Consider the following 26,997-nt stretch of genomic DNA (forward strand, 5'->3'; position numbering starts at 1 on the left):
TTTATTATATCAAGATAAACTTGAATCAGTTCAATTATGATTCAGTTAACATCGTAGCAATGTTTTTGTGATACTTATCCATTCAGGTTTCTTAGAAATGTTCTAATTAATATACGTGTTAGATGCCGATTACTACTGAGAATTGTTTTCACATCCAGCCAGCTCTCGTTGTTTACTTTCTTCCAATCAATGATTGAATAAGATTTAGCTAATGTTATTCACAGCTTGGCTAACGCGTGTGTTGTCTCTTATGCTCTTGAAGCCAGTTCTAGGTAAAAATACTCGCCCTAAGAATCAGAACCTGTTCGGCACAATGAACCGCCGAGCTTTCTTTACACTCACGCAAACAGGTTTCTGCTTAATGAGTTAAAAAGCTAAGATTTGCCAAGACATATAGCGCAGCTCTTTGATATTACATAATGTGAACATGACCATAGATAAACCATCAATAGTTGGTCTGTTGGGGTCAAATTCAAATGGCGAATTCAGTTGACCGCGAGCTGTGATCGAGCATGTTACTCTGGACAGAAAAATGGAGTCTGACCGCACTGCTGTTGCCATTGCTGTGGTGGAGCTGTGTAAATGGCGAATTCTATTCGTCAATACATGCCATGTCCAAGGTCTTTGGCTATGAACAGAAACTGTTGCAGCACATGCAGAAATTCATAGCCGATAATGACAGTAAATTGGATTTTCTGAAAGCGTAAGTTCGGTGCCTGATGAACTAATGAACTTAGGCAACTCGACTCGACTCAACTCAATCTACAATCTGCAATCTGCATCGACAGGCGACTGGAGGAGTTCGAGCGTGAGCGTAACGAGGCGTTGCAATGGGGCGTGGCATACTTCGAGAGTCCGTTGAACAAATATTTGCTGAGCAAACGCCTGACGCTCGACTGGCAGCGCATTGCGAATCTGATGGCAGCGTCAACTGGCGAGAGTGGGTGCCAAATCCATTTATGTCCAAATTTCATTAAGTAAACGTTGCTCCCCCTCTCTCTCTCTTTCCCCTCAAAGAATCACTCAGTCGACTGCATCAACTGCGGCAGAGAAAGCACATGCCAAACGAAGCTGAGCTCGAGGGCGCCATCGATGGTTTGCTGCGTTTACAGTCCATTTACAGGCTGCAAACGAAGCATGTGGCTGCTGGTATACTGGATGGCGTATCCTATGGGTGAGTGTTGCACTTTCTGCCCAGGCACAACTCACTTAACAGCACTTTCACACCCCTCCCCACTCCGCCACCCACAAAATAGCACTCAACTGAATGCCGAGCATTGCCTGGACATTGGACAACAGGCGTTGCGATTCGAGCATTTGCAGCTGGCACATGCCTGGCTAATGGAGGCCAACAATCGTCTGACCACAGCTGAAGATCATCATCAGCTGCAGCCACAGATTGCCGAGAAGCTGGCACAGGTTAAGGCCAGATTGTCCAATAACCAAGGTGTTAACGGCACTGTGGAGAAAATCGAAGAGCATTCAGTAAGTATTAATTTTACTAGTCTCGAAGTTAAGAGTTTGGTTTATATATGAAAAATTTGTTGTGTGATATTACATGAAATAGAAAGGATTATTTAATAAATATGCATAAAAAACTAGCAAAATTATCTTATAAACTAATCACTTGTTCACTTACTCGTAAGTGCTGTGCTTTCTTTTATAAACTTGAAGAGTCGCATTCAATATGTTGTATTTTTGGTGCTATTTATAGTAGATCAAATAACTTTTTTCACTATTCAACTTCAGCCCGTGCCTGAGAATCTGACCGTACTTAGTGAATTCGATGCCTATCGTTACACCTGCAGTGGCCACATCAAACCCACTCCAAGTGATCAACGTGATCTACGCTGTGGCTACCTCACGGAGACGCATCCTTTTCTGCTGCTAGCTCCGCTTAAGGTCGAAGAACTCCGCACTGAACCGTTGCTGTTGCTTTACCACGAGGTGCTTTATCAGAGTGAGATTGATGTCATCACTAAACTAACGAAGAATAAAATAGAACGTGCCACAGTCACGGGGCAAAACTCTTCGACCGTTTCAAATGCGCGCACCAGTCAATTCACATTTATTCCCAAGACTCGACATAAAGTTTTGCGAACCATTGATCAACGAGTGGAGGATATGACGGGGCTTAATCTGAGTAAGTTAAAGGGGAAATTTTACTGCTGAGATATGGAATTCAAATACTTTTTTTTGCAGTGTTTGCGGAGGATCATCAGTTCTCGAACTATGGCGTGGGAGGGCACTATGCCCAGCATATGGATTGGTTCTATCCGAATGCAGTGAGTATATATGTAGATAATGGTAATGAGTACGCACTATCCCTAGGGTAGGAGGGTATTATAACTTAGTACCGGCAGCAGGAGTATTATAATAGTATATTAATATACCAAATGTAGTCTTCGGTATATTTTAGTATCTTTTTCAGTACATACATTTTTTCGATAATATTATATTGATATACCAAATATAGTTTACGGTATAATTGTATATTTTTTTAGTATACCAATTATATTAATAATATAATAGTATTTTTAGGAACTTAATTGGGTATATTTTAAGAATACTACCGCATTGTTTTGCTTTTGTTAAAGGTGGGTAGCGGGCATCTCATAGTACAGACAATAGCTTTCTTGCTAGTTTTTTAAAAAAATAAATTTATAGCTTCTTACAATTTGAATAGATAAATAATAGTACAGAAAACTATTCTAGTTTTCTAAAAAAAAAGTAATTCATTTTACAGGCAGAAGGGCTTATATATAACTTGTGAATTAAAATATTTACATCTATTTCTTCAATTACTTACTGTTGAAGTCAGCTAGAAACAGTCTACAAAAAAGTTAAATGCAAAATTTAACGAGAACTAACGATTCATGCTAAAGCTTGTTACAAAGAGAATATAATTAAGACAGTAATATATTCATAAGAAATTAAATGTGAAATTCGCAGAAATAATGAAGGTAAAAGAAATTTACTTAAGACCAAATAAGTAGAGAAATTGGAGTTCGTGTTATTTTAATAATTATTGTGATGTTCAGATTTAACATACCACAATTCGTTAATAAAATAACAATCTTATGGTATTATTTATTTATTTGTATTGTAATAACAAAAACCATTCCTTATTGCAATGAGATAAGCTAGAGCTTATACTTTTACCTACACCATTATTAAAGTAATAAAATATAAACTTATATTAATTTCCTTCACAGTTCGAAACAAATCAGGTGGCAAATCCTGAAATGGGCAATCGCATTGCCACCGTGCTATTCTATGTGAGTGAAATGTTATCGAGCACATTTGTCAAGCAAACTTATATATTTAATTTAACTTACAGCTCACCGATGTGGCACAAGGCGGTGGCACCGCATTTCCCATTATAAAGCAATTACTGAAGCCCGAGAAATATGCGGGTACGTGTTTCGCTCTGTTGGCGACCTGTTGTTAAAAGCTCTTTGCCACAAATGATAAAAAGTTGTGTTGTACTTTGCTCATTTTGCCATTTCAGCCGCATTTTGGTATAACCTGCACGCTTCAGGCGTGGGCGATACTCGTGTCCTGCATGGCGCCTGTCCCATTATCGCCGGCTCTAAGTGGGGTAAGTTGTCTGTGCCCCAAAACACCGTTAAACTAATCTAATCCAAATCAATTTGCTTTTAGTGCTAAACCGATGGATACGTGAAAATTATCAGTCGGATAAGAGACCCTGTGAATTATGGGATGACTCTCAGATCTCGTTGAGTCAGCTCTTAGAACTTAGTAGACGAGCGAGTAAACAAATTTAAATAATGCATTTTATTTAGCACTAAATAAATAACAAATTTCATTCTCAGCTGTAACAAATAAACTTAAATTATAATTGAATAAAAACACATTTTCATTTTAATACGTGAAGCCTCTCAAGTTGAGCGAACTTCCTTTTAAATAGTTGACTTTATTGGTTTATGCCAGTTTTACATTCATAATCCATCTAAGTTTAAATTCAACATTTATATTTTTTGACTCGACTCGCCTTTGGCTTGCAGCTGCAAGTTTTTCTCTAAAATATCTTTCTGTCTTTTGTAAGTTACAGATCTGTCTGTCTGCCTATTTGTTTTTCTGTTTTTTTTTGTTTTCAGTTTTTCTGTTTTTTTTTTTTAATAATAATCATAATAATACAATTATAATATGTGTGTATTTGAGTAAATTCAATATGATTTGAAAACAAACATTTATATAAAGTATTTGATGCTAATCGCTTTGATATTCATGTGTGTATAACATTTGAGACATTAAAACAACAATGCATCCAAACATTTACCATTACGTTTTTTTTATATTCCTTTTTCTACAGTTTTTAATATTTTTTTATAGTGTTTTTTTATGCGTCTTTGGTGACTTTGCATTTATATTTTTTTCTTCCATAAATAAAATAGTTCATATAGTTTAGTTGCAATCTTAGTTTTTGCACTTTAAAGGACACCAAGTGAAAGTTGATTTTGTTTTTTTTTTTTACTTTTTGACTATGCAGTTAAACTTTTGTGTATAAAGTTAAATTCGCTTTTTGTTTTTGGTAGGTTTTCCATGTATTTTTTTGCTTAGCATATGCAAAATTGTTGTTTTTTTGTGGTGGGTGTTTTGCTGCAAGTTTTATATGATTTTCCTAAACATTTGCTTGTTAGTTTAGTGCACAGGTAAACACTTCCAAAGGGATTGTCTTATAAGGGGCACATGGTACATACATCGATATACAAATAGTTGTAGATAAATATACATTTATATATGGTATATATATGTCTTGTTTGAGTGCTTGTAAGTATATTGTTCACACTTAAAATTTCACTAATTTATTTCGCTTGCTTTTTAAATTGTTCTTGTTCATTTGTTAAACTTAACTTAAAAACGCTTCACCTTCGGCCTTATGTTTATTGAAATTACAGTTTCTTTCTATGTATATTTAATTACCATTTTCTTTTATTTATCATATATGTATATATAATTATTTGTTTTTTTTTTACACCTATAAACATTTATTTAATTCAGAACGCTGAAAGTTCACATCAATATATATATATATATATTTAGTATATGTGTTTTATATGTAATTGTATACTTGTACTTTGACGTACTCTTTTTCATTTTCATTCAATATAATTCTCATAAATTTGATTAAATATGCTTCATGCTGTATGTAATTTTAGTTTGCTCTCTTTGATATACTCGCACATTTTGTAGTTGAATTCATTTTTAAGAAAAAGTGGAATATGTTTTATTCTGTTTTTGTTTGAAACTCACATCAAGATATTCTGACTGCCCCATTGATAAAAAGGGGGGGCTATAAATATGTATTTCCATTACGACTTGGTTGGTTTTGGTTTTTGCTGGGTTGTTCTTGGATGTTGTTGCTTTTAAATTTCATCTTCCGCTTCTGCCCTTTGCCATTTCCCTCCCCTCCCACGTCCACCAACATTTTACAGCTTAGATCTCGTAATTGCGAAATTTATTGGCCACATCTGTGTTCTCGGTGCCCCACTCGGCCTTGCGGTTGCCATAGTACAGGGCAGCCCCGCCCTCCGAGGCCCGACGATGGGCGGGATTGGGCGAGGCGGCTGTCAAACCGCCGCTGCTGCAGCCAGCGCCAGTTGGACCAGCGCCGGCTCCGGTTTCGGGCAGCATGCGATCCTTGGTCTTGGGTGTGGCCCAATGCATGGACTTTGATTGAAGGGAAAATAATTAATAATTAGTTCGGACAGCTGGTCCATCATCATCAACATCAACGATTTGCGTAGCAACTAATGCATTTGTTGTGTTAAATTTTGGAATCGGAAATTTTGTGCTCGAAATGGAATCGCAAATGCATTAACTACTCCGCAAAAGGTAAAATTATTTAGCATGCATACACATATATATAGAATACACATTTGGATGAAGAGGCGCATTCCGAAAAAATGAATACCATAAAAAAGTTGCAAGTTTTTTGTTGGTTGGAAGGTTTACCGGGCGACCAGAAACAGGCTTTATAAAAAAGTAGGAGCTTAAATCAAAGAATGTTGCAAAAGTTTTGGTAAAGTTCGAAATTTGTTAGACAAGGTTTTGAGGTCTGGATTTCCTGTGCGAGCCGTTTGTGCACCATGTACGAAAATTAATTATTGAATAAAATGTCAGTGGCCATAAGAGGCCACATAAATTGAAATTGGCAACACGTGAGCAAATTGCAGGCCAACCACAAAAGCCAAAGCCAAAACCGAAATGCCAAATAGCTCAGTCGAGTGCACAGAAGCAGTTTAATAACAGGCAAGGCAAGCCAATGCAATGACAGCAATTTACGCAGGATGTGCGTTGCTAAAAAGGACACTCGTGACTCGTGGCGGAAATTAGCAAAGGACACGCAAAGTTTTGCTGTAACTAATCACATTAAATATGCAACAATATGCAACTGCACTCGGCATCGGATTACGCATTTCATTAGCCGCGTAGTGAGTTGAATGTAGCATGAAATTGAATTGCTCTTGCATAAATAAGTATGTAAATAAATAAATAAAAAAACAGCATACGAAGACTCGACACAAACGGCAAACGCGAAATACACAGTTCCTCTTACTACAGACTTCATTTTACAAAGGGGGAGTTTACTTCTCTGATTTAGATTTTTCGAATTTTGTTTTCTGGCTGTCTTGCTGGCGCATACGCATACCTCTTTATCCACTTTCTCGGCAATTGTGTATCTTCTCACCTGGCCGACGTGCTCCTTCATGCCCAGCCATTGCTTGTAGCTCATTGAGATGCCGCTGTTGCGCCACTTATCGTAGACAGCGCGCTTTTCCGGATCGCACAGCGTTTCCTTGGCTTCCTACATCAGGGAAAAACAGAATCAAAATCAAATACACGCAAATGTTTATTTACATTCCAAGAGCATAAAAGTCAAATTTGCTCGAGTCCCAAATAAATAGCACAAAAGGCCGAAGCATCTGCCTCCTCTGTTGTCTGTTGTCTTTTGCCTTGACTTGAGTTTGCTTTCATTGGCTTCATCCTTGCCTTACATTATAATCAATTTCCGTAGCATACTTATTAGCAGCGCCGAGATTCATACACAAAAACACACACACATACACAGAGAGAGAGAGAAAGACAAACACGTTTAAACGCTCAAGTGTCTTTGATAGCGTATCTTGCCATGATTCGTGTCTATCTATCTATCGTGTGTATCTTCTATGTACTACATGGAATATCTACCACATGCTTGTTTGATATTCAAAGCTCACACGCCCTCGCACACACACAAACGCACAAACACATACCCACACACTCAACTGTTGAGATTTTATTGCCGTCTTTGTCTGTGCTGCTGCTGCTTCTGCTGCTGATGATTCTTACATGATAATCAATTATTTTACTACTCATTGGCTATGTGGGTCAGCTGGCAAACGCTTCAGAGTTTTCCCATTTTCCGCTGGCTGATTGCTGCTGCTTTATTTCTCTTCAATTAATTTCACCCTTCGGCTAACATCAAAATCCCACGCCCATTGAACTTGCTGCTTTAACTTTTATGAAGCCAACAAGTTTTCATCGTTATTATTAGACCACATAACATGCGTTAAATCCAGCTCAATTGTCATCTTTAATGTTGGATTGATTTTATAGCCAAGTTCATTTTTCTCATGCATGTTGATGTATTAATAAATGGTTTCGTTTTTTGTGCACATAAAAAGCCATTTGTTTGATGCAATATTGCCAAGTTCATAAAAAGAGTCCTTTCAGTATTTCCAATTGCATCATTTGCATCATGTTGCGCAATTTAAATTGACAGGATATTCGATATGGCAAATTGCAAAATTTAATCAACTCCTGCAATGAAATATTCTTTGCTATTTGTTAGCTCTATTTTAAAATGTATAAATTAATGAATTTTTACATATACTTTTCAACTCTCGATGAAATATTCTTTGCTATTTGTTTACTCCATTTAAATTGAGTAATTTTCACACTTTTAAATACGTTTTACATTGGCATTTCACATTTTACACGCGTTTTGTTTATGCTCTTCCAAATGTTTTCTCATTATACTCTCAAATTCAATACATTATTATGCATACAGCAAATATTATATAATCAAAACTAATTAGAATTTCAATGTAATTGTTCTGCTTTGTAATATTGTGAATTATGCAAATGGTTTTTGGAAATGACAGGTAATTTAATTTTGTATAGAACCATTTTACTGATTGCTAAAAATATGAATACACAAATACACATATTGTCTAGTCAAGTATTGAGTGGGTGCTAATTTATATTCTTTTCTAATCGTTAACTAAATTTAAATAAATTTTCAAATACTATTCAAGCTCCTAAATAGTCTTTCTCTTTGTGCATTTACGTCTAATAGAACAAATTTCAAACAAAAAATATTTCTTAAACAAAACTGCCTAAAATGAGTTTTTTATTAAGTTATAAAAATATTTTCTGGAACTGACAAATAATTTTATTTTATTTTTCAGCTTCACAAATATGAATATAAATAATCAACATTTTAATGTCTTTTTTGAATATTCAGATATATTAAATTTATTAAATTATCAGGCACTCAGATACTTTTCAAGCTAACTAACAAATATTTTGTAACAAAAAATAACTCAACATTTTATAAAACCATCTGTTTAGCTGCATTATGAATTATGGAAATAGTTGCTGTAGCTAGCAATTAATTTAGTTTTATATTTCTGCAGACAACTTATTACCAAAAATATGAATCCTTTACTACTCCTCAGATACTATGTAAGCTCATTAATTATCTCCTTATTTTAAATAAAAATACTTGCACTTTTTTGTATTATAAATTATGGAAATAGATTCTATAACTGACAACTAATTTAATTTTATATATCTGCAGACAACTTTTTACCAAAAATATGAATCCTTTACAACTCCTTTGATATATTTTTTTTAGTTCATTAACTAACTCCAGTATAACAAACATTGTGTAACTAAAAATTTCACAAATACTCCTGTTTAATTGCTTTATGAATTATGAAAATAGTAGATGTATCTGACAGCTAATTTAATTTTGCTTAGTAACTTTTTAAAGTTAAAAATATTTTGTAAATTTTTACAGCAAACTTTTGTTCAGTGGCTAAACTAAAAATAGCCGCGTACAGCGCATAAAAAGTTTGAATAATTTCTCTCGGCTGGAGAGCGCGCATTGAAATCTGAACAGTTCAGTTGAGAATGGTTTATGGCTGCCATCAGCATTTGTTTTACGGCTTCACGTAGCTGCCGGAGAGCCATAAAAAAATGCTGCCAATTTAACTACATACACTGCATATGTCAAACTAATACACTTGCAAACCAAGCACGCACACACACACACACACACAAATACATATAAAAAGGGAGCGAACTTTACGAGCTGCAAATTGTATTTACGCTTTTTTATGGTAACTTCGAGCATTGGTCTCAGTCCCATAACTATCATTCACAAAAGGAGACTTCCGCTCGACTTGTTGCTGATACCGAGTGCCATAGCTTTATATGTATTGTGCATGAGTTTGTGTGTGTTGTACAAACACATAAGCAGTTTTTTATTGTCAATGTGGCTGACAGGACTCTAATGAGCAGAGTGAGAGAGCGACAGCAAACGTCGACTGTTTGACAAAGTTTATGTCGTTCCCTTTTTCGGAAAGTTGCCTAACAATAGCAACAGAAAATCAATAATCCTTTTGAAATGCAAAATATAGGGTATCTATATCGCACTTTACTTTCAAGCGATCTCCATTTATGTGTGTGTGTGAGTGTTGTGTTCCCTTTGTTGTGCGTAAAACTCAATTTGTGGTGCAGCATGAATGCGAAACTTTAACCAACAAAGGTGTGTGCATGTGTGTTGTGACTCTTAATTATGGCAACTGTCAGCTTTTTGCTGGCAAATTAATGTGGCAAGCTCGAACAGATCAACCCCGCAAATGAAAACATGTTTTCCTTTGCCATCAGGCTACACCATCTTCTGATGTTGGCAACACAACGCAAACATATTGCCCCCGAGGCGAGATAAAGTTGCGGCCCCTTTCCGCCCCCACTCCACCTCGCAATTGAAGCTTAAGGACCCTGGCACCTGGCACTTTATTAAATATGCAAAATGCTTAGCGTTTGCCTTTTTCTCATCGTTTTTCCTTTTTGTTATTATTTATACAGCTTGTACATTGTTGCTTACCTTTAGCTGCTGGAACTTGGCCTCGGCATCCTTGTCGCCGCTGTTCTTGTCTGGATGATACTGCAGAGCCAGCGCCTTGTACTCAGCCTGAATTTGCTCGGGCTGCGGGGGTAGAAAGATGGGCAGAAATTGGGCGTAAATTAAGTAAATTGCAATAAAGAATTCTCTTTCTTGTGCGTCGTAAATTAACTAAGTATTTTGTGGCATAAATTTTTAAAAAGCGGCTCATCCCAACGCAACGCATCGTTCACCCAGTCTTACATAATATCAACTTGTTGTGACATGCTGATTTCATGCTTGTAACACACACACTCACACACACATACACACGGAGTCAAATCAACTGGGATATGGAAGCTGTAACCACAAGACAGGTGAAGCTGTCAGAGGCAGACAAAGCCAAAGCCGAAGCCAAAGTCGAAGTCGCCTCCAGTTGACAGGGCATTAGAATCGAGGCGTCTCTCTTGGGGGCGGGGCAGAGGGCGTACGCGATAAGCACACATAACAATCTCACAAAGAGAGTGTGAGAGAGAAACACACAAGCAAACGGAAAATTTCGTGTGAAAATGAAAACCACTTAATGTAATAGAATTGCAGTTGTCTTAGACGCAAAATTGAAAAAGTTTCGCCTCTGACACACGAAAAGTTTGCAATATTTTTTGTGCGACCTTGAAAGCAGCTTCTGGCTGGCAGCTTTAAGGTAAAAGTAACTGTGAAAACAATTGAAATTAATTAAGCCAAAGTGAGTGCAGTGACAGCAAACACCAACAACAACAACGAGGACAACGGCAACAAGTTGCTGACAGCATCAGCTTACTGCAGTCAGTCCAGTCAAATGCTGTTGGCCAAGTTAAGCGGCTGGACGGGCAGACTTGACAGTTGTCATCAAAACAACAACGCGAACAACAACAAACGTCGCATACAAAAGCGCATTAAATATCCTTTGAAAGCGAGCACTGGGAATAGCTGCGAGGAACGCTTTCAAATTCCCCTCCAACTTCCACAACACAAAGCCTCTTGTTTTGTTTGCTTTCCTTTTTAGTTTTTGTTGAAATGAAAATGGATTTTCGCGCACAATGCACTCGAAGCTGCTGTTGCCCAGTTGCAGCTATACATATATTATATTATGGCAGTCAGTGCTTGTCTATTGTTTGTGGTCGTAGAATGTCCTCTGCATGACTGAAGTATTGACATAAATCTGCCAAAGGCATCGAGTCAACTCAAGTCAAGTCTTTGTTTATGGGCATATTTGTCAGGAATTCAGTCTAGGCCAATAGGGCATTAAATATGCATAGGGAATGCTCCTTGAATTTCAGCAAACGAGTCGTATAATTAATTTCGACGCAATTAATATTACTCATACGCAACGTTGCGACAGCGACAGCCACAAATTATATTGACATAGACTAGGACACTACAGTTCGTTATCACACGCAAGCGCACACACACACACGCACCCGCACACGCACACACAGACGCACATTCAATGACTATAATTAACTAAATGAATCTCTGACACACACTCACACATTTCTACAATATGTACATTGGTTGCGGCTTCTGTTTGTTTGCATTCCTCCTGTGTGCGCAAAAAAAAACCTTTGTGTGTGTGTGTGTGTGTGTGTGTGTGCTCGCAGTCTTGGCATTTCCATGGCCATTGAAACACGATATGCCAACAAACGAGTGAAAGAGAGTGAAAGAAATATCTATGTATGTGCGTTTGTATGCATATTGAAGTATAGAATTTTGTATGCGTCTGTCTGTGTGTCAGATATCAATGAAGGCCAAAGAGATGGGGCAACAAATGATACGTTGACAGTTCGAGAATTTCGACAATTCATGCGAAATTTCTAAGAGCTTTCAACCAATTAGCAACAAAATAACTGGTTGGCCTAGAGAGCGGAGAGAAGGTCGATTCAAAAGTTGTTAAATATAACAACTGATTAGAAACATATAATATTATTTCATTTAATATATACAAATAATTATAGCAACTATTTAAAATGTTATAATATTAAACATTATCAATATTTCATTATTAGCAATAAGTAAAATTTAAATTTTTAGTGTTCTTGTGCTCTCTAAAAATGTTAACTAAAATTATTATACCGCCTACCCCTATAACGTCAGTATATATGATTGCTGATTTTAGAAATTTGAGAAGGTAGTTCTAATTAGTTGAAAATTGTAGAAGATATTTAATAAATACTTTTGAGTGGCATACTGTAATTAGGTTTTAGTTGCTTTGACTGATATTATGGTATATTTTGTACTCAATGGTATTTAGTACTATATCAATATACAAAATATAGCTTTCAGTACATTTCAAGTATTATTCTGCTATATTAATTTTGTATATTTTAAAATAAATACCGCACTGGTTTGCTTTCATTAAAATTGGGTCAAGTCCTCAATACTGTGGCGGAATGTAGTACTATATCGATATACCAAATATAACCTTCACTACTATCGAGCAGTAGCTTTCTATCTTGCTCTTATTTTGATTAATTTGTTTTTTGTAGAAAAAGTCTTTACTCTTCTTTGAAATTTAAAACACATTCACATGAAAAATTCTTTTGACTATAATCCTAATAAAGTATTTAAGTTTCCATTAACATTATTATAAATAATTTGTAGACAAAAATCTAAAAAAAAGAATCTAAGTTGTATTGAAGAGTTTTAATTATCATTACGAATATAATAATAATTTATAATAAACAAACTAATAAACAATTCAAATTGTTATCTATCAAATTTGTTATCATTTATTTGAACTGCTCTCTTCCCTTGATTTTAGTCGTGATTAAATTGTGTCATATTCCATAGAATATATTAATCAGCTCATCGTCAGCAACAAAATTCTTTAGCACATTTCGCACAAGTTGAGAAAGCTGCCTGTGCAGCAATTGGACTGTAATAATTGCATAATGCAAGGCAATTTAATTGCCAATTAAAACTGAGTTGCTCAATTAATATGCATCGCCATGAAATTAACTCTAGCAAATTTCCGTTTGATTATGCCAGAAGCTGTGTGTGTGTGTGTGCGTTGGGTGAAAATGCAAATGTAAATTAGCTGCCCAGCAGACCAGCCTCAAAATCCAATCCAACTACAACACAGATTTCCTTGCATAGATACACAGATATATTGTGTAGTTAAATCGCTGTCGTACTGTGTGGATTTGACATATGCAAATTTAGCTGTAGAGCAGCGTTTATCTGGACACAATGGAAAGTCCATCTCTGTATGAGAATAGATGCGACAAAGCACTGAAAATACACATTCTCACTATCGCTCTCTCTCTTTCTCTTTCTTACAAGCAATTCAATTCATTTGCGGAACACACAATTGATCCATTGAGCTGTTGCCATAATAAAGTCGAGAAACTGAGGCGTTTTGAATTGTTGCAATTTCATTTTGTGCGCAACATGCAGCAGGGCAATTGTCGACGAACAACTGAGCTTAGAAATAGATACTTCGATGGGTCCAATCAAAGCACATCATTAGCAAAAATAATGTGTAAGCTGGCAGTATAAATATACATCAATGAATGTTCTTGTAACCTTTTAACATATAAATAAAATATGTTATATACTTTGTATGTTTGATTGGGGCTTTACTTTAATATTAAGTGGAAAAGAAGGCAGCACTTTGGGCCACCCTCAAACATAAGAAGAGGGGGAACCCCAAGAATCTTTCAGCAAGTGCTTTTTCTACCCTTATCAATGTGTGAGCGAGAGTTCGTGCATAATTCAATATGTGATGCAATCGACAGCTTGAAAAATTGCCAACATTAATATGTGTTTTTCAGGTAGAAAATTGCGGCAACGTCAAACATTTTTCATGCCAATGAATTTGATTATTATCCCCAGCATGAGGGACAGACAGATAGGGAAGATGCTGTTTTAGCTTCCAGCTATTAGGGGGAGTGTGCTCTTAATTTTGTTATTGAAATTTTGCGAACCAGAAAATGTGATAAGCCTGAAGCGTACGTCATGTGCCAACCCAAAAGACAGAGACGAAGATGAAGCTGAAATTCGACACAAAGACGAGAGACTTTATTTCGTTTTAATCTAGCACAATGAGAGGCTAGGAAAGCCAAGCTAATGCTACGAAAATCGGACTAAATGTGTGTGTTAGGAATGATGTCTACTACCTGACAAGACTGAAGTTGTCACTCGGCCACAGAATATAAAATAATTGCCAGGCTTAAGTCACAAAACCATATTAGGCAACAACAAGCAATAACAACAGAACAAAAGTGTTGTGCTAAAATCAGCTTAGACGACGAAAGTTTCGAGTTAATTAAAGGACTCAAAGCAGAAGCCAAAAAGTTGCAACAGCCAAACAGTTTTCTCTCGACACACTCACAACTATTTAATTGGCATTTATCAGCCTTCCTTCGTTGCATCTTTCAATCTCAGCTAGAGAAAATGTTTTTTCTGAATCACACACACACATAATCAGAATGTGAGGCGTAATTGAAACTAATTCTCAAAGCAAATGCCCCGACACTCAAAATGCCAAGTCAAGTTTGTATTTGATTTCATTTCGTATCTCTATCTCGACAATCTCTGTGTATCTCAGTCTTGCCATTTTTATCTGCGGTTGCCATTCTCATGAATCCATCATCGGGTAAAACTCACCTCAACTCATCGCATCACATTGCGTGTGAAATTTGAGACTTGCTAAAAGTTCTCGAACTTAATTCAATTAAATTGTAATTACGTTTTCTCTCTTTTTTTGTTTTTGGCCAAACTTTCGTCAGTGCCTGCTAATGGCAACACTGATGTTTTAGCTGCGTTGCGTAGCTCAGCTCATTATGATCTTAACTAATTGTCAGTCATACTCAGCGTAATTATATAAAAGTATCTTACCGATGAGGTTTCATCACAGTGGAGCAGAGCATAAAAGTCCTCGTTGGGACTGCGTTTATAATTGATAATGGCATCCACAGCACTCATTTCGAAGGGTTTTCGTTTTTTGTTGGTTTTTTGTTGAAGTTAACTGAATTGTGAAATGAAATTACAAATCAAGAATTACTTTATACCTTATATATTTTGATTATATATTTCTATTTATTTGGTTTTGCAAACACGTTTTGGCTTTTTGCTCTGATTCATTCATGAATAATCAAACAAAGGTTTTGTTCCGTTTTGAAAGCAATTTGCTGACCTTCGTGCGACTAACAAACAAAAAAAAGCGTTAGAAACACAATTAGCGTTTAAAAATGAATAAACTATAATGCGAAAAAAACAGACTTAAGAAAAAGGCACGTTTAACTTTATTTATATTTGTAATTTATTTTGATGGCTTGTTGTTGTTTATTTATTATTTGCTTTGTTTTGTTGTAGTTCACTTTCACTCAGCATCGAGAGATGCTTGGCACTTGTAGACGGTCGGACAAAACAGTAAACAGTAAACAAAACAAACACAATATTGTTTGTTGCTTCGCGCTCTCACATTCAAAACAATTTAACAGCAGAGCACCGAATGCCACTTGAGGCCAAGAAGACGGAGGCTAAAGTTGTGATTGTGTGATTGTATGATTGTGTGACTACACATAAAGCTCTCACACTCTCGCGCTCTCACACTCTCTCGCCCACTCTCACTCTCTCTTGCACTCTCGGATTTGTATTAAGTGTGATTTTTTGGTTAATGTTGTCTGAATTGAAATTTTATTTTGTTATTTAGTATTACATTTGGAAGCGCTCACGATGTGACTGGCAACACGTCGAAATTGAAACTGCCAATGCCTTCGGGTGTCGACACGGCTCACTGGGGCAACTTTGTGTGTGTGTTTTTGATTTGGCTTGGCGCTTGGCTTTGACTTACGCACTGGAAGAGCTTGCAGTCTACCGAGAGAGAGAGAGAGACCGCACAACTTGCGCTCCAGTTTCACCAGTGAACTTTCAAGCACATTTCCAGTTGTCTGATAAGCGCGCTCACTTTCAGAGTTTTGAAACCGTGTTTCAGCTTGGCTGCTGAGTCACATAACTGGTTAAGCGTTGATGTTGGGTTAAACCTTAGTTATGCAGCTGACTCAACGCTGCTGGTGAAGTACAAGAATTTTATTATATCAATCAACATGTTTTTCCCCATACGAACACCTGTTAGTTGTTGCATTCACTAAGCTTTGCAAGTTTTGCGTGTTTCCAGCTACACAAAAAGCTTGCGCGCCATAAAAGCTTCACAAAGCTTTCAATGTTAGCTTTTGCTATAAATTGCGCTCACTTGTTGCTTCGTCTCTCATACGGAAAGTAATTGCAATAAATGTTCCACAATCTTTCCTATCAAGGAAATGGCACATTTTGCGTCTATGCCCGTTTCAAATAAGATTCGTCAATCTGTGGTCAAATGTGGCACAATGTGGGCAGCACGTTCCAATCGAATGACAGAAAATCGCTTTTCAAATTAAAAGACGCAGCCAAGTGTGGAAAATGCCCGGCAAACTTTACAGCAAACCGAAATCGAAATTGTAAAAAACTGTTGCATGCTTTTGGGCGGCAAGAAAAAATAAAGGCAGACCTCAAACTTTTCATTGACTAAGGCGGCAAACGGATAGGCTGGACCCGTTGCTCCTTACTCCGCACTCCTTGTGTAATGGTCAGTCCCAAAAATAATTTCCGCCCATAAATCATCATAATGGCAAAAGGGGCCATAGCATATGGTTGGCTGGTAGGTACTAATACATACGTTCGTAGTAGGCGCAAACGAAATGAAGATGAAACAGTTTGACAGCCAACATAAAGTCCATAGACGACATACGCACTCTGTGGGTGTATATGACGTCTACAAATTGAACACACACACACAGAAAGTCTAGGAAAATAGGAAAAGAAACAGTACAAACCGAACCGAACCGAAACGAAACGTTTTAATTAGACAAAAGAGCTAAGCAACTATTTATTTCCATTTGTGTTCTGTGCCGGTTTAGCAGAAGCAGGAGCAACCCGCAGGCAACTAAAGATACACAGATAACCAGCCAGAAACAGAGCTACAGCTTTAGATGGAAATGGAGATAAAGATGGGGAGAGAGAGATAAAGAGAGAGCAAGAACAGAAGCAAAGGATTGCAAGCGATTGCAAGGACATATTGCTTGTCGTGTGTCCATTTGTGTGCATTTGTTTTTCCCCTACAACTCCTGCACATCTACAAGCCGAACCGACTCGAGTTGAGTTGAGTTGAGTTGAGTCGACAGCTAAATCGCAACTCAAACAATTCCAATGGCCAACGGTCTGTGTATCTCAGTGTTATTTGTGAAAGAATCGAGTTCACTGTGTGGAATGTCGGAAATTTAAGCAGCAGCAGCATTGGAGAATTCGGAATTTATTGCAACTTTTCAAGCAGATGCTTCCGCATTATTAAGAGACTTTTCATGCTCGTCTAAACATAGAGCAGTAAGCACTTGAACATGCTGCAAAGTTGATCTGAATTCCAACACAACTTATCAACAATTTGTGCTGCATACTTTTAGGAGCTCAACAATCTGCATATTAGAAATGTAGAAATGTGAATGGTAAAAGAATCATTTAGTATTCATTTACTCGATTTGAATGCATCAACTTTCTTTGTAGAATTCTTTGCCATAATCTGCTTACGTTAATTGTTTTGCATTTTACCTGGCTTTCGAGTAAATTTTCCGAGTTTCTTGAACCTCCCCACCCATTGTCCATTTAGCCATTGTCCAAGTGAGCGATGTCAATGCAATAAATTTTCCATAAGTCGAAAAGAATGAATCGTTTTCTGTTTTACATCTCAGCGTCAATTGGCAACTGGTTTCCATTTTGCCGCAAACACAGAAAAAACACAAGAAGAAAAAACAAACTTTTCATTTTGCGAGAAAATTGCCATTGTCGAGGGCAACACATGAGTCAAGTGCTAGCTAGCAAAACGCATTAAGGCTGCCTTCCTTCCCCGCTTCCCCGAACCGCCCGCGTCCTGCTCCTCATCTTGTATTTGGTCTGTAGCTGATCCTAGGTCAACACAAGTCAACGACACTCCCTAGACGCGGGACAGAGAAAGAGACATTGAAAGGCACAACAGCTTGTTGGTTTATAATAAAAAGTACTTCAATTACTTTGTGCAATTTACAACTGTGTAACTGTGAGATAAACAGAGAACGCCAAGGCTAACGGAGAGGGGAAGTGGGAGGATGGCGGAGGGGGCGTTTCGCTTGTCTCTTCACATATGAGCGAGTTATTCTTTATGTGTTCCTCTTTGTTAATACACTGCCAACTAGCGAGTCTCCCCAAATTTGTAGAGCATTTGAGAAAAGTTTTGGAGTTCATAAAGCTGGAGGCGCAAAATACTTTATTAAATCAGCCCAAAATTTACATACTTGTTAATGGACTATAACTTAAGTATACTTGAGGGTATTCGGATGTCTTCGTGTTGTAAAATGACTGCTCCTTTGCTTGTTTATTGTTGATTTCTTTTCGCGACTGTCTTCGCTTTGTTTTATTACCCATTGTGCTCTCATCCCCCGTTCGCTGTCTGCCCTATAATTTATTTATGCATGTATTTTATTAAAGATTTTCCCTCGAATTTTCGACGTTCGTCTGGGGCGTCATACCACACACACCACAAGAGGCTGCAGGAAGCTGTTGACAAAGAAATTACTTATTAATCATATTTGAGCATTGATATTTCGTCAGTGTGCGTGTGTGTGTGCCTGAGTTGGTTGTTATCCTTTGCTTCATGCTCTGTAATTTGACTGGCGAGGCCATAATAGATTTCCGCACAATACGGGCCCAATTACCAACAGCTCGAGTTATTGAAGCCAAGCAGTATAATCATTATTATAGCATGTCTTGCATACGTATCTACAAGTGTATTATGTATCTGTGGCCGTATCTATAGATGTATCTCTAGCTGTATCTGTATCTAGTATGTATATTTATATGCAGATATTTGTGTCGTGCTGTGCTGTGCTGTGATTGCGTTGGGCAGCCAAAAAGACATTTGTCGAGCATTAATTTTAGAAAATTTTCTTGTGTTGCGTTTATTCAACGCTTTGTTTGCACAACGGAGCAGCAGCACTTGTCTTTCATATATCTTTTTGCAGTCGATTTTATACAGGAAGTTTTGCACTGTCACCGCCTATCGATGCGATGCATCGCCATCTCACAAGTATCATGCTCAGTATGAATGAAACCATTTACTAGCCAATGCGATAGTTGTGAACACCCTGTATGCTTACATATGCATGTGCGTGTGTGTGTGCTCGTAGTCAGATGCCAAATGTAACTCAGCTCAGCTGTCGAACGCCGGGCAAAAGCAAATGCCGTCAGGCCAAACGGCCAGAGGCAGCGCAAGCACTTGATGACAGCGGATGACAAGGGGAGAGGGGGCAACCAATGGCCCAGTAGACGTCGCAGTTGCAATTGCAGTCGCACTACCCCAGGCGGCCAGATTTTAATATATCTGCTTTCTAAGAATACCCTGTGCAGTTGAGTATTGTAACTGTAATGTGGGCATTTAATTGTTTAGGGAAATTTCCCTAGACAAAAATCAAGTCGAGCTTCAAATGCAGCTCTGCAGCCAAGGAATTTCCCAAAATTTTCCCTTTTTTTTTAGGGAAAATGTTAAAATTAATTGTCCATGGCGTTTAGTAGTAATTGTAAAGTGTGTGTGTGCAGTGCAAGCGTATTTGTTGCGCGGTGTTTGTTCGCTGTCGTTTTGCTTGTTCTTGTTTGTATTGTTTAATTACGACAATCGCGGGACGCGAGGCGCGGAACGTATACTAAAATAGCGCTAACAACACACGCACGTGGTGTGGGGGACTAGTTACAGATTTGACATGCGTCACAGCAGCAGCAACAGCAGCAGCAGCATCAGCGCCAGCCAGAGACACTAATTGCAGTCAGTTCATCAGATTGTCTTTTTTAATTTCATTTATGATTTGATTTGAGGCACTTGCTGCAGCCAAACATTTAGCAAAACAGCCGTGCGGCAGCGGCAGCAGCAGCTGCTCGCCTTAAAATATTGAATTGAACAACAAAAATCAACATTAAAATCAAATTTCAGAGCGAACTAGCAGCAACAGCAGCAGCAGCAACAAGAAGAGCGGACATGCACTAGGGCTGTCTCGCTTGCACTCATGTGTACCTGGCACTCAACTTGCTGTTGATCCCAAGCAGTTGGTCTTTTTCGCTCGCCGGGAAATAAACCACAGGCACACACACACCGACACACAGGGGCGCATATACATAGACATGTGGATGTCCAACTAGTCGTGTGTATTAGGTATTTTGGTCGCTCTCCGGCAAAACGATGACGACGAAGGCGGTGGCGACGGCGACGGCGACGACGGCAACGGTTCCGGTGGCCTGGCCAGACGGCGAGCAGTGCCATCGATCGGGACAGAAGCTTTAGAATCGTGTAATTTGCCTCGTGCGTTGTCGCTGGGCGCTCTGCTCTTGTCCGCTTCTACATTATTTTATTATTCTTATATTTTTCAAAAAAGAAATTTGAATTTATTGCTAAGCAAGTGAAACAAAACTGAATGTGCTCAAATTATGCGTTTTTAATTGCATTTAATATTTTGTTCATTTTGTTTCATTTGTGCATTTTGCATTTTACATTTTGTCGCGTCGTTCGTTCGTTCCGTTTTCGTTGTCGTTGTCGTTGTCACTTTTCGTTATCTTTGTCGTCGTTGTTGTCGTTCCGTTGTTGTTTTTTTTTGTCAGCACCTCTCTGTTTGCATCATTGTTGTTGTTGTTGTCGGTTCTTCCTTGTTTCGTTGTTCGTTGTTCGTTGTTGTCGCGTCTTTCGTTGTCGCTAGCTGAGCATTCACTCTCACAGTGTCTCAAGCACAGCCAGCGACAGTGATCATCAAGCAAGGAGCAGAAAAGTTCCCAAATACAAAATATAACGTTAAAATACTCGTGTACTACGATTACGTGATCGGGATTTAAGTAAACGTGATCGCGTCTAGTGTGAACGTTAACAGTGAAATATTTTGAGGAAAATTATTCTGTTGTTTATATAATAACCCACAGCGGGCCAAGCAACAAAAGCCAAAAACCAAGAAAGCACATAGCAAAAGAAATATTTAAGCAGAATTATAAAAGAAAAATAGAAAAATATTCATTTCTGGTTTGGTTTTTTCAGTCGAAACAAATTGAGAAATTCTCTATTGTGTGAGTGTGTGTGTGTGCGTTGCTGCTCTACTCTACTCTTAGTGTGCGTGTCGGTGGGCCGCTATAGTCGCTATATAGTTCAACAAAATTTAGTGAGCGAGCACCGAACCAAGTGAAAGTGACCCCAAAGCAAAAACACACAAAAGAATCAAGAATCAAGAATCAAACAAGAAGCAACAACAAAAAATCAACACCTAAACAAAATACATAATATACTTAACAACACAAAAAGTGAGAAATCGCCCAAATTAACAAACATGTCGGACATTGAGGATGTTTTCGGTGCCTCCGAGGAGCAGCAGGAGGAGCAGACCAAAGCTGCTGTCACCGAACCGGATGCGGAGAGCAAAACCAGCGTTGTGACCGAGAGAACCGAGGAAGTGATACCCGGCGAGAGCGAGAAAATGGTCACCGAGACCATCGATGAGGATGGCGATGTTGTCGAGGAGACCACCGAAGTAACCCGCAAGACCGTCAAGCGTACCATGAAAATAACTGAGGTGAGTGCAATGCTGTATTTGTTGAATATTTAACTACGAAATATCTCATTTAATTTGCGCAATATATTTTCGATGGAAATATCTGTAAGGCAATATTATTGTTAGGGGCATGCCAAATAGACCAAAACATGTCAAAATTTATTTATTTACTTATATGAAAGATTATTATTTGACTGTGTGTGTGTGTGTTCTAACAAATTGTTTATATAGCCGCCACAAAGCGGTAAATCATCGCAACATACATACACAAAAAAAAATATGTACAAATTAGACATCGAGTACATATGTGCATATATGTATGTATGTATGTGCATCTAGTATAATTTAGCTATAAAGAAATATATAGAGGAATAGCTATGTGGAAATTTCAGCCACACTTTCTATAGGCGACGTCTGGCAGATAGATCACAAATTTTGCAGCTGTTTGATTTCGGCGCAAATTGCGAATATCACAAAAACAAAAACAACAAAAAACGCAAAAACACGAAAATAATCTTACAAATTATTGTTAGGCACAAATCACTTAATGCGCTGCCAAAACTGAACAAAACGTAGAAAAAAGCGAACGCTTTCATAAAAAAAAAGTATTACAAAAATGAAAAACTCGAAATGAAATGCAATAAATCCGTGTGGCTTTTTGGCTATGCGAAGAATATACGATTGCTAGCTAGTTGTATTGAGGTTTCCGTGTCTTGTGGTCTGGCGCACAACATGCAACAGGAGGCTGCGGCAGAGGCAGAGACTGAGGCAGACCAGACGCATATATTGCAATTAATTGCTACAAATTTCGTTGCACAAAATTACAAATTGCGTTTCCGGTTTGGCGGCGCAGCCACGCGTGCGGTCATATTGCACTGCACTGGCATCTTGAATTTAAAGAGGTCTTCACTTTACCACCGACAACGCTGCCTCCCCACCTCCTCTTCCCTCTCCTCTTCTCTGACTGACTGGCTGCCACTTTACCTGCTGCGAGCACAGCGAAGCGTCTCGTGTTTTATGATCGTCTGTGCGTTGTTTAAATTTTATGTTGGCCCAAATTAAATTTGCATTGCGATTGCTTTTGCTCTTACTTTTCGCTTTTGTGGGGGAGGCGTTGCCATTTTGTCCTTTGTCCTTTGACTCTGCACCATAAACGTAATGAAAACGTATGCGTAACGCACACATGCAGCATTTTTGGGTAACTTTAATAAAGCGGCAATGACACAAGCAGCGAATTTAAATGAATGAACTGGCTTAAGAGATTTAGCTGTGAATAATTGTATTAAAGTTACAGCTTTCACTGAGTAGCTCACTCAGTTGAATGAGTATATTTTATTTATTTTAAATTCTTTTATAAGCTAAATAAATAAATAGTAATTTTTGCGATTGCAGCTGAACTATCTGATAAACTTAATTTAATGCATATTCTATTCTATAACATATAATTTAGTTTGCTTAATTTCTTTTCTTATTACATACTTTATTTAAATATATAATTTAATATCATATTTAGACTCATTTCCTTTACTAAATTTCATTATTTATGCTTACACTTTCATATCACATAAACTCTCATTTAATTTGCTTAATTTCCTTGCTGATTAATGTAAATTTAAGCTGCCATATTTTGCAGCTAGTGTCATTGCTGTCTACGTTGATACTTTTCGTTATTACAAGGGGTTTGAGTTGTTGGGAGGTCAACAAAGGGGGTCAACTAATTACGCTGCGTGTCCGATACAACGAAGTTCCTTTGCCATAGCCGCATTCCTAATGAGGCACGTGGCATTTTTGTCATTTTTCTACATTGAAGGGGTATTTCTCGGGGTCAACGTTTGTGTGTGTGTCGCTCACTCACACTCTCACATCCATCGAATCTCCGGGACCGCAAATTTACGTGACCCTAAAACAAAGTGCAAAATGAGAATGCAAAATCTGTTTAATGAGCGACAAAGATATGAGGCATGCCATAAATTTTACAGTTGATTTAACTGTAGTTTTGGCTGACCACGTTGTTGATTTTGCTAATTTCCTAATGTATTTCTGCAGTTAGGAAAACAGATTAGCAAATGACGTGACGTCGTCGTCGTCGTCGTCGTCGTCGAAGGGGGCGCCCAATGAGGCATGCCAATTAGTGCAACTAGGCGTGAAAGATCACACACAAGCTAACACACACACACACACCGACAGCTGGGGTAAACACATTACACGAATTTAGTTAACACACACGTGAACAGCCACAAGCCCAGCAAATATTCATTGTTTGACTTGGCAACACATATTAAGCTGGATTCTGACCCTGGCCCATACTAAGAGTCTTAGCCAAGTTTACTCCTTGCGTCATCTTCAGCTGTTGGCGCCACTGAAAAGTCCAAGCAAATATTTTACACGCGTCATCAAACACAGACAAACAGATATATAGTGTAGATGATGTACTGACACGGTTATGGCATTTGAGTGTGACAAAACAAGTCACAGCAAAAAAGAAAGAAATTATGAAAAACCAAAAACGAATTCAATGTCATGTTTCGGCCACTTGGTTTTCATTCATTTGTTGCAGCGCTCAAGGTGGAAGCCAGCCTACCGCCCGTTGCGTATACGACGCGTAAACCAAGCATACATATTTTGCTTGCTTCGATTCTAGTTGGCGTTTTGGTCAGCTATTTATGCGTTTTTCGTTTCGTTCACTTCTATTTATTTGGTTGCTTTTTGCTGAGCAAACAATTTATAATTTTAATGCACACACACGCATAGCATATGTATGGGTGTGTTTGTGTGTGTGTGAGTGTTAACTGAATACAATCTAAATATGTTTATATAATTGAAAAGCAAACGCGAAAACATCAAGCAAAACATAGCGTCTAAGTATGCCAGCTCAATACGTCAGAGAAGAAGCAGAGGAGTAGGTGGCGGGTGGGCGGACGGGGCGTGGCATATACAAAATACTCATATGCCCAGCACACACTATAGTCTATGCTGTATATGTGCTCTTTTTTTTCTTTTTGGTTTTTTTGTAGTATATAAATACTGCTGCCAAATTGTTCGACGCACTGGGCTCACTGGGCGTATGATAAACGTGCCATTTATTTTGGCAGTCGGGCAGCCGTTGCTTGACTTTTGAGTAGCACAATTTTTGCACGCTACGCGTCGAACGTGAGCATCATTGTTTGTTGCTTTTGTACTTGGCATAAATCAGTTTTATGAGTGGCTCGCTCTCTTTCTGTCTCTCTCTGTGTAATTTACAAGCACTTTTCATAACTCGCCTTTTGCCAATGGATTAGACGAAAATTCTTCTTTATTGCCCGCCCATTCCCATCCTAATTCCATTCATATTGACCTGCCGCAATGGAGAATTTTGAGTTTTCTTTGTAAGTTGCTAGAGACTCGCATCAAACTGGGGCCCATAACAAACACACAAAACATACAAAACGAAAACAAAAACAAATAATTTCATTGCCTGCCATAAACTTCCGCCCGCCCGCTTCTGGCTGGCGGATATTCAATTGATATTTACTTATTTCAATTACATTTTCAAATTCAATTTACAAAATGTTTTGCGTAGTTTTGCAACTCGCCTCCATTTTTTCTCCTCCCACAACCCACAACAGCAACCGAAAGCCAAGCACTTCAGATGTGTATCAATCTTTTTTTTTGTTGGCTGTCTATGGCCAAAAACGGTTCTCGGCTGCGAGAAAAATGGCCGAAACCAGCTGCAGATTGGCATTGCTGCAGGAAACCCTCTCAATCTTCATGTATGCCACCGCCGCCGCCGTTTCGCTCAGTTGTCTGTTGGCAAATCAATGAGGAAATTTGCAAATTGAGTATATTCAGCGTACATTGTAGGCCAGCTGTCCCCCTTCCCACTTTTGTGTTTCCCTCACTATCTCGGGTTGTCTTTCTGTCGGATTTGTCTGACAGCAGCACATGCAAATGCCTGAAAACGCAATTAACGAGCCTGGGCCAAGGAACACAAAGTATCATCGAGAGTTGGAGCGACACACAAAACAATGAGAGTCCGAAGCGCTTTAATGGATATCAAATTGAAACGGAAATAGTCGAAAATTGCCGTGGATTAACCGCTTTCAACTAGAGACCGAAGTGGGGCAAATGAAAGAGTAGTTCAGCTGTGATTACAGCTACTGAACGACTAGCAGATATGCTTTAAAAAAGTATAAGAAAAATAGATACTTTCTAATATTCTAAGCTACTTTTCCACTTCACCAAGAAACACACTAATTTCATTTTGTACTCGCTACCTCTTTGCTGGCCATAACTAAAATGCTCTTTGGACCATTTGAATAACTAATTAGCAAGCGGCGTTGAATGCAAATTAAATTGGCTCCGACTCAGCTGGCTCAATTAGCTGAACTGTGAAAGCCTTTAAAGGTTGTTGGCCACGCTCCAAAGTAGTTCAACTCCAGCTGTTGCTGGTGCTTCTGTTGCTGATGCTGTCAATTGAATTTTGTTTATATTTTGTCAAGCTGCATTTGCATAACCTAATTAATAATTTAAAGCAAATGATTGGTTTGTTTATTTACATGATGCTCTGCGTGATTTGCTCTGCGTGTGCAATAAAACGAACGTCGTTAATAATTCATCGCATGCTCATGTGTTAATATTCATATTTTGCTGCTGCTGCTGCTGCAATCGACATTTAATTCAGCCCCATAATTCAGTGTTTGGCATATGACACTTGTCACCCAGAGAAATTGTGGAGATATTTTCTTCTCCCTTTTTGGGCCACGATTTGCGGCGTGTTAAGTGTCAGTTGTCACCATCAGATGCTTCAATTTATCAGTTGACTTTTGATTTAGCTGGCGAATGAGTTCTGATGGCACTCGTAATAATTGAAATGAATTTTGTGGCTTGGCCAATCGTTGGTTTATTGGCATCATCATCATCGTCGTGTGCAACAAATATGTGTTGCACAGCTTGGCTCAAAATATGCCAACAATGTGTCAACAGAATGCTAGAAATCGAAAGTTATAATGCACTTGGCATTTTTTCTTATTTCTCTAATATACTGCGCATTGATATTTACTTTTGGCTGCCAGAAAAGAACGACAAAAAAACAGAAAAAAAAGAATCACTCGACTGCACTTTGATTGCATTTCGATGTTGCTTCGATTTCAGTTGCATTACAAGACTCACAAACAAAAGGCGCAGTAACTGAAAAACAGTCGGAAAGACGTGAAA

At 38.2% G+C, this 26,997-nt stretch overlaps 3 protein-coding genes across 11 annotated transcripts in view; 2 read left to right on the forward strand and 1 right to left on the reverse strand.

The window, feature by feature from the left end:
• Positions 1-99: 99 nt before the first annotated feature.
• Positions 100-3,845, forward strand: LOC132785817 (prolyl 4-hydroxylase subunit alpha-2). Its single transcript, XM_060792095.1, has 10 exons — positions 100-703; positions 789-940; positions 1,018-1,174; positions 1,257-1,485; positions 1,750-2,143; positions 2,203-2,285; positions 3,216-3,278; positions 3,341-3,416; positions 3,512-3,601; positions 3,664-3,845. Exons 1-10 carry the CDS (start codon positions 513-515, stop codon positions 3,786-3,788), a joined length of 1,560 nt encoding a protein of 519 aa, XP_060648078.1. The 5' UTR covers positions 100-512; the 3' UTR covers positions 3,789-3,845.
• Positions 3,846-4,092: 247 nt separating this feature from the next.
• On the reverse strand, positions 4,093-15,984 carry LOC132785818 (J domain-containing protein). Of its 3 annotated transcripts, none has more exons than XM_060792096.1 (5): positions 15,882-15,984; positions 15,059-15,188; positions 10,184-10,285; positions 6,677-6,832; positions 4,093-5,694 (listed from the first exon to the last, which is right to left on the reverse strand). In XM_060792096.1, the coding sequence occupies exons 2-5, from the start codon at positions 15,143-15,145 to the stop codon at positions 5,461-5,463; spliced, it is 579 nt and encodes a 192-aa protein (XP_060648079.1). In that variant the 5' UTR covers positions 15,146-15,188; positions 15,882-15,984; the 3' UTR covers positions 4,093-5,460. The 3 variants fall into 3 exon arrangements, with proteins under 3 accessions (XP_060648079.1, XP_060648081.1, XP_060648080.1); XM_060792098.1 differs by having other exon boundaries at positions 6,716-6,832; positions 15,882-15,982; XM_060792097.1 differs by lacking the exon at positions 15,882-15,984 and adding an exon at positions 15,645-15,720.
• A 5,005-nt stretch (positions 15,985-20,989) lies between these two features.
• The window catches only part of LOC132786993 (tropomodulin), a 51,848-nt gene continuing 45,840 nt past the window's right edge, over positions 20,990-26,997 (forward strand). For 3 of the 7 annotated variants that reach the window (XM_060793811.1, XM_060793812.1, XM_060793810.1), the window contains exon 1: positions 20,990-21,825. In XM_060793811.1, coding sequence (XP_060649794.1) covers positions 21,583-21,825 — 243 coding nt within the window. In that variant the 5' untranslated portion in view covers positions 20,990-21,582. The remainder of the gene's footprint in view (positions 21,826-26,997) is intronic. The other 4 variants (XM_060793818.1, XM_060793819.1, XM_060793815.1 and 1 more) reach the window with 3 other exon arrangements.

The sequence above is a fragment of the Drosophila nasuta genome, chromosome 2R, assembly GCF_023558535.2.
Source record: "Drosophila nasuta strain 15112-1781.00 chromosome 2R, ASM2355853v1, whole genome shotgun sequence".
In the NCBI taxonomy this organism is placed as follows: Eukaryota; Metazoa; Arthropoda; class Insecta; order Diptera; family Drosophilidae; genus Drosophila; species Drosophila nasuta.